Source organism: Ornithodoros turicata, chromosome 5, assembly GCF_037126465.1.
Source record: "Ornithodoros turicata isolate Travis chromosome 5, ASM3712646v1, whole genome shotgun sequence".
NCBI classification, from domain to species: domain Eukaryota; kingdom Metazoa; phylum Arthropoda; class Arachnida; order Ixodida; family Argasidae; genus Ornithodoros; species Ornithodoros turicata.
In genome coordinates this window covers 27,712,172-27,719,096 of record NC_088205.1, presented here as the reverse complement: position 1 = coordinate 27,719,096, position 6,925 = coordinate 27,712,172, and the positions used below count along the sequence as shown (strand labels likewise).

The 6,925-nt window shown below is 47.0% G+C and overlaps 2 protein-coding genes across 3 annotated transcripts; one reads left to right on the top strand and one right to left on the bottom strand.

Annotated features, from left to right (window-relative positions):
- Positions 1–1,906: 1,906 nt before the first annotated feature.
- Positions 1,907–4,667, top strand: LOC135395423 (uncharacterized). Of its 2 annotated transcripts, none has more exons than XM_064626637.1 (5): positions 1,907–2,205; positions 2,299–2,395; positions 2,468–2,646; positions 2,732–2,793; positions 4,038–4,667. In XM_064626637.1, exons 1-5 carry the CDS (start codon positions 2,022–2,024, stop codon positions 4,119–4,121), a joined length of 606 nt encoding a protein of 201 aa, XP_064482707.1. In that variant the 5' UTR covers positions 1,907–2,021; the 3' UTR covers positions 4,122–4,667. The 2 variants fall into 2 exon arrangements, with proteins under 2 accessions (XP_064482707.1, XP_064482708.1); XM_064626638.1 differs by having other exon boundaries at positions 4,025–4,667.
- On the bottom strand, positions 4,130–6,320 carry LOC135395422 (uncharacterized). The gene is made up of 6 exons (XM_064626636.1): positions 6,221–6,320; positions 5,687–5,856; positions 5,460–5,616; positions 5,255–5,381; positions 5,058–5,198; positions 4,130–4,996 (listed from the first exon to the last, which is right to left on the bottom strand). The coding sequence occupies exons 1-6, from the start codon at positions 6,238–6,240 to the stop codon at positions 4,160–4,162; spliced, it is 1,452 nt and encodes a 483-aa protein (XP_064482706.1). The 5' UTR covers positions 6,241–6,320; the 3' UTR covers positions 4,130–4,159.
- Positions 6,321–6,925: the final 605 nt, after the last annotated feature.

Genomic DNA, 6,925 nt, shown 5'->3' with positions numbered 1-6,925 from the left:
GAGTGCCCTTCGGAGTACGATCTAGTCCGTTCCTGCTGTCCGCGACCATTCAGCATCATTTACAGCAAGCAGAGGAGGATTACCTGCAGACTGCTACGCTCTTGGAGCAATCCTTTTACGTGGACGATTTAGTGGTCAGTGTCAGCACATCAGAAAATGCCAGGACACTTCATGAGGAAACCCTGAGCATATTCGAAGCGGCCGGCATGAAGATAAAGTTGGGTCACTAACGACAAGGCACTTCTACGAGAGATGTTTGAAATGGGAACTCTACAACGGAGACTACACAGAATCAGACGAAGAAGGTTCTGGGGGTCATATGGGATCTTCAACATGATCAGTTACGATGTTCAGTTGCTTCTGTCCTTAACTCCATGACGGAAAAGGAGAGCGTCAAGAGACATGTACTGCAGACCATTTCCAGGATTTATGACCCATTTGGCCTGTTAGGACCCTTCACTATTTCTGGCAAGATCATGCTCCAGAAGATTTGAGAGGCAGGACTGCAATGGAATGATCCGTTACCTTCAGACATCGATGCAGAGTGGGGAGGGTGGTGCAAAGGAGTCGCGGAGTTGCAACATATATCTGTTTCTAGGGTGGTAGCGAACCACTCATTCGCTGACAGGCTGCGGAAGTTGCATATTTTCGCAGACGCCAGCCCAAGGGCATATGGTGCGGTAGTCTACCTCGAGCATTTTTCAGACAACGGTTCTCAAGGCATGACATTTCTACTTAGCAAAAGCAGAGCCTCATCACTCAAGCGCCAGACACTTCCGAGGCTTGAACTCACAGCAGCTCTTCTTGCTGCCAGATTATATCGCTTTGTATCCACTGCTTTGCAGACAGAGTTCGATTATGTATGCCGGACAGATTCCTTTCACCTTGCATTGGACCAAGGGATCGGCATCCAGATGGAAGACCTACGTGGCAAACCGGGTGCACCAGATACATGAGCTGACTTCTCCTGAAAAATGGCGTCATTGTCCTGGTGAAGAGAATCCGGCAGATTTTCTCACGAGAGGGATTAAGGGGCATGAGCTGCGTGGGCTGAGTTTGATGGAAAGGCCCACGATGGCTGAGCGAGCCAGAGTTATGGCCGCACACTGCAGTTCCAGATCATACTGAAGGAGGCGAGGAATGTTTGGACGCTCATGTGGCTTTGGTCAGCTGCACAGCACATTTGCTTTCACCCGAACGTTTCAGTAGTGCCGCTCGACTTCTTAAAGTCACCGCATGGATACTGCGCTACGTACACAACTCGAAGCGGTCAAACGTCAAGAAAACTGGTCCTCTCTCTACTGAAGAAATGGTGTCATCAGAGCGGTACTGGATCAAGGCTACTCAGACAAAGCTCCTTACAGTAAGGTCCTCGCATCTCGAGAATTTTCGCAATTACCAGGATAACGATGGACTACTGCGACTAGAGCCGCTCAGCCACTCGAGAGCTTCCTGCCTTGCTGTTGAATCAGTTCCAAGCGGTACGGGGGTATGCGACATAAGCACGAATAACATGGGAGTTTATTGCCGAACGTGCCGCCTGGTGGGGAGGTTTCTGGGAGCGTATGGTACGCTCAGTTAAAGATGCTCTCAGAAGAACACTCCGTCGAAGTCAGCTAGACTTTCAACAGTTGCTGACCGTGTTAACAGAGGTCGAAGCGATCGTCAACTCACGGCCATTGACAAAAATGTCCTGGCGACACCCAAGCTTTGTCTCCGTCGCATCTAATACTGCACTCTAAGAAAAAAAGGGGTACTTTTACTCCTTTTGGGGAGTAATTGCATTGCCACAAAAAATAGTCCCTTTCGGGAGTAAATGCACGGAAGTAAATGAATGCCACAGAGTGAAGACCGCATTTCACGCGCTGTTGTAAGAGTCCCGGGTACAAAATAGGTGGATGTCGTTTTCGCCGGCAGTGACGTAGCGAGCCAGTTCATCCCACGTGACTCAGTACTTCCGGTTCGAGATTTGGCAATGCGCATGTATCGCGTCTGTGTTCATCTCGTTCCCTTGTCTCACTATGGTCGGATGTTCTGCATACGGGTGCTCTAACTCGTCTGTCAAGGGACATAAAATGTTTCGGGTTCCATGGGAGAAAGCAAGACGAATGCGCTGGGCTGTAGCCATAAACCGAAAAAAAGCCGGCGGCCGTCTGTGGATGCCTGGTGTAGGCGCGCGCATCTGTGAGATGCACTTCGTGACAAGTAGGTTTTTCTCAATTTTTGAAGCACTTTAAATCGGAGCGCATTGGGTGTGATGCACGCAAGTAAAGCGTGAAATCTTCCGTTATTATGCAGGGATGCGAAGCGATGATCCGTCGCATGTGGATTACGTGCCATCAGTGTTCCGACACGATAGAGAGTCCGAGACCCGGGCTGAACGAAAAGCTAAGCGGTAAGCTTAATGGTAACTTTTTCATCTGTTCTGTGTAGTCCACTTTATGCAGTGTCATGTCTTGTTGTACAGTTATGAACGCCACATGCGCATAATGCATAAGCGAGAAGCTGCAGCTGCTCAGCAGCATCCCAGGCTCGATGGGGAAGCCGAAGTAGGGATTCTGGGCACTGATTATGGCAATACTGCATGTACCGACGATACCAGTATCGACGATAACATGGGCGACATCGCATTGACTCAGGCTAAAGGTTTGGGCCTTCAACCTGTTAAACGACAGCGAAGTTTCCACCTGTTTGATCGCGACAGTTTTTTTCTTTCTTTTTTTGTCATCAGCTGTCCAGACAGACGCACTCGCCTTGTGTGCAAGTTGTTCCTGCTTGCAAGAAGAGAACGAGGTACTGCGGGGGACAGTCAGTACTCTACAGGAGAGAGTTGCAACTCTAACTAGGAAATTGAATGCACAGTTTGATGTAGAGCACATGAATGATGATCAAGCATTGTTCTACACAGGTACGTGCCACTTATGCAAGACAGGTGTAGCACAGTAAAAAGAAATCCCTCTGCAACTTTTCAGGTCTATCGAAACCGGTCTTCTTTGCTGTACTTACCACCGTCTCACCTGTAATTCGTGACAGCTCAAAATGCCTGACGCACTCTCAGCAGCTTCTTTTATTTCTTATAAAGCTCCGTATAGGGACGACATTCAAAGACCTCGCGTTCAGGTTTGGAGTATCCGAGCACACTGCTAGCAGTATGTTTAAATGTTGGCTCAGAACAGTGGCTTCCCTCTGTAAACGGCTCATTGTTTTCCCTGAGCCACGTGTTGCACAGAGCTGGTTGACAGAAAAGGAACGTGAACATTTTCCAAACCTAAGAGCCATAATTGACTGCTCAGAGATTCCTGTTTCCAGGTGAGTGAACAGGGTATCATTCTTTACCAATTTTTAAAAATTTGTTTACACAATTTTGGTGTATACTTGTGTTATTGGAGCTGATATTATTGGGCATCATGCGAAGTAATGTTGATAAACTCTGATGGTTGGCTTTCTTTGTAGGCCACTAAATATGAAAACTCAACAAGAGGTCTGGAGTAATTATAAACAGACCAGCACACTGAAATTTCTAGTGTGCGTCAACCCTCACGGAGCAGTAACACTCATTTCCAAAGTTTACGGGGGACGGATATCAGACAGGCAGCTAACTCTAGACAGTGGTAAACAATTTTTCCCTGACATAGCCTCGATGTCACTGTGACACCCACGGTGGGTTTTACTCTGGTAAACAATGGTTCTACTTTTTACAGGACTACTTGATGTAATCAGAGAGGGCGATCAAGTCCTTGCTGACAGGGGCTTCCAGCTCCACGAGGCATTTTTTCAAAGAGGAGCTCGCCTAATCACACCTGCATCAACAAGGAACAAAGAGCAGTTACCACATCACGAGGTCACAACATCCAGAAGGATATCCTCCTGTAGGATTATTGTGGAACGAGCTATTGGAAATTTGAAGAAGTGGCGTATCATGACAGGCCATGTCCCACACACACTTGTTCCATATTTCGACAGTATCCTTACTGTTGTGGCAGGGTTAACCAACCTCACACGGCCACTGATAAGAGCAAATTAGGTTGTCGTTACAGGTGACCATCTCTGTGTGGATCAAGAATGCAGGTAAGCAAATAAGCAGGCAAGTTACAGGTAAGATCTTGCAAGTAAATGATTAGCAGTGAAATGATTTGGCTGTACACTGTTTTACTATGACTTAAAACCCACTAACTAGTCGTGGGAGCACAATGTCGGTGAAGAAAGCTCTCACACTGCTTTCATGGCACATCATAAACTCTTCGTCGCGCTCAACCTCCACAAGGTGTCCACCACGTTCCACAAAAAGGAAAAAGTAGCAACGCTTGCTGTCCACAAGGTTCAAGTGCAGTTGGGCTTGTACCTGGTAGTAGTATCTGTGACTTTGCTTTAGGGTTCCATCCCTTGTTAGGCAAAAATCCTTTTGGTTCTGTCCATTTTCAGCGAGTGTTGTTGGGTCAGCGTCTCTCATTGTGTATAGGCACTTTACTTCAACCAGTGCTGGTTCGTGGCAGTCGCAGTAGTATACTCCGTCTGGGCTGCATCCCAAATAAGGGTACCTCGGGCTGATCATGAGCCCACAATCTTCTATCCTTCCATTGGCATGATGCTGTGACAACAGAGCAAATAGGGAGTCTTTTGCCCTTGCTTCGTTTTCAATACCATAATAAATGGCAGGACTTCTAATGTTTTGGGAACAAAAATTTTTTTGCAGCAGCGATGACACTTTGACCTGTTTGGATGCACATACGTCCTTGAATATTGATGCTGTTATCCTGCCTTTTCTGTGTGCAAACCAGGCTGGACTCTTCCGCTGTAGTCTCGTGAGTTTTTCTATTTCTTCCGCATCTCTTCTTGATATTTTAATATTGTCTAGCTCGACGCATATGTTGAGTGAGCTCAAGGGACTTGTAGGCGAAATGATGAAATCGCCACTGGCCTGAGTCTGCGTGCTTGGTTGCGTAGCGGCTGCTTGGTTGATATCAATGAGTGTGAACAGCCGTGCCTCTGGTGCGACCTAAACGTTGAGGCAGTTATTAGACCAAAAATAGGGTGGGCTCAGAAATTTGGTCACTTACTGTTCGTATTTGTGACACAAAAGCTTCGAACTTATCGTCTGGAAATTCTATGGTGGAATCTTCAGTAGCATTACGGTTTCGTTTTGCTGACCACCATCGAGGTCGCCTATAGTCTAGCTGCCGCGCTTGCTGAGGTGGAATCTAGTTGAGTAAAAATCACTGTAGGATGTGCAACCTGTTTAAGTTAATGTCAATACCTGTTTCAGGCGTGGTGCCAGCCACTGGCATGGGAGATCTGTAGGTGCTGGCAGCTGCGAGTTCTCTCTGTGTGTTGCCTCAACAGTGAAGCATATCGCAGCACAGTGGCTGCACACTTCACCCAACCTGAAAGTATACAGGATATTTTATGTAACAACATGATTAATAAAGAAACGCTTGCTATACTGTGTTACACCAGCTTACCCAGCCATACAAGAGCAAGATGCATCCACAATCTCCCCATCATGTTCTGCAGCAACCCAGCATGTGTACACCATGCCCGATCGTTGTGAGGGGCTGACAACCCCTCTCAGCACTACTTTGTTGTTGACAGTGGCTATGGTGATGTTGTGTACTTTACCTGTTGGTTAGCAACCTTATTAATATCCACTCTTCCCAGAAACCTGGAAACGCTAAGAAGTAGCACTCGCCGCTTTTAACATAGTGGTACGCTTCCATTGACTTGTAGGCCTCCATCTTCCTCTTATCGTGGCCAAGCTTATTAATGAAATATTCATTAATGTCGTCGTATGTTATCCGTGGCCACAGGTCTGCACAGTCTGTGTAGGATAACTCCTTGTACTTCACCACTTGCAAAAAGCTGCGCAGAAAAGCGGTAAACTTGAACCAACTGTTACACAAAACACCGATGTGCGCATCGGGACGCTTTCAGCCGAGCTCAACCGCATTGAATGTGCGAACATGGCTGGGTGGCTATTATATCACTGCAAACGAACTAGTCATGTCCCTCTTGATCGCTTATACACACATACATCAGTCAAATAACTGCGTTCACGCTACGCCCAAGCACACACAGCCGTTCACGACTGCAGTGCTGTGCCCAAAAAAGCTGCGGTGCTGCCACTTTTACTGGGAGCAGTTATAAATTTCCGCTGTTGACTGTCCCGTGCGCCATTTAAACATCGTTCTTTTCTTTATTATTCTTTTTTTTAAAGATTACTCACCTTCCTGCAGCCATAGCCATGCGGCGGCGGTGAGAATTTCGAACCGGAAGCGGTGGAGCACAGGGTTGCCTACAGATTTCGAAACTCTACATTCACCTATTGGTGCGCATGCATGAAGATACTTTGAAGCAAACCGTCAACGGTGATATATCGAGTGATATAAAATCTTGCGCCATACTAGGGCACAATTTGCGAAGAAAGATGAGCCAACTCTTTCTTATTCTGTGTGGCTGGAAAATTGCTACGTTGTCTGAGTTATACAGCCTTATGTCGTTCAAATTGACCAAGGGCACATACTTACGTAGACTGTTGCATTCAGGAGACCATTCGCGAAGTGTAGTGACAATTTGCAGTCCTGGGGAGTAAATGTCGGGACTAAATGTTGGGTTAGGGGACTAAAATGGGGAGTAATTGCAGACTAGGGGAGTAGAAGCTGCAATTACTCCCCGTTTTACTCCTTTTTTTCTTAGAGTGTGGGGAAGCGACTCACGGCGTCGCCGCCAATTAAGAGACGTCAGACAGCGTAGACGCCGAACCATTGGAAGTGCTTCAAGCGAAGGAAAGGCTCCTCACTGCATACTGGAAGCAGTTGGGCAAGGACTACTTGCTACAGCTTAGATCTGCAAACCTGAGTCGACATGCAACCTCCAACAGCGTTCAATTGCATCAACTCGTACTACTGGCAGATCAGCGGCAACCAAGGAT

Excerpts from the sequence above, each read along its gene's own strand:
- LOC135395423 (XM_064626637.1), top strand. The coding sequence starts at position 2,022 with ATGGTCGGATGTTCTGCATACGGGTGCTCTAACTCGTCTGTCAAGGGA. Across the intron at positions 2,396-2,467 it reads GCTGAACGAAAAGCTAAGCG|TTATGAACGCCACATGCGCA; the intron begins GTAAGCTTAATG and ends CTTGTTGTACAG. Across the intron at positions 2,647-2,731 it reads CGCATTGACTCAGGCTAAAG|CTGTCCAGACAGACGCACTC; the intron begins GTTTGGGCCTTC and ends TTTTGTCATCAG.
- LOC135395422 (XM_064626636.1), bottom strand. The coding sequence starts at position 6,240 with ATGGCTATGGCTGCAGGAAG. Across the intron at positions 5,617-5,686 it reads GTACCACTATGTTAAAAGCG|GTAAAGTACACAACATCACC; the intron begins GCGAGTGCTACT and ends GCTAACCAACAG. Across the intron at positions 4,997-5,057 it reads TTGTGTCACAAATACGAACA|GTCGCACCAGAGGCACGGCT; the intron begins GTAAGTGACCAA and ends CTCAACGTTTAG.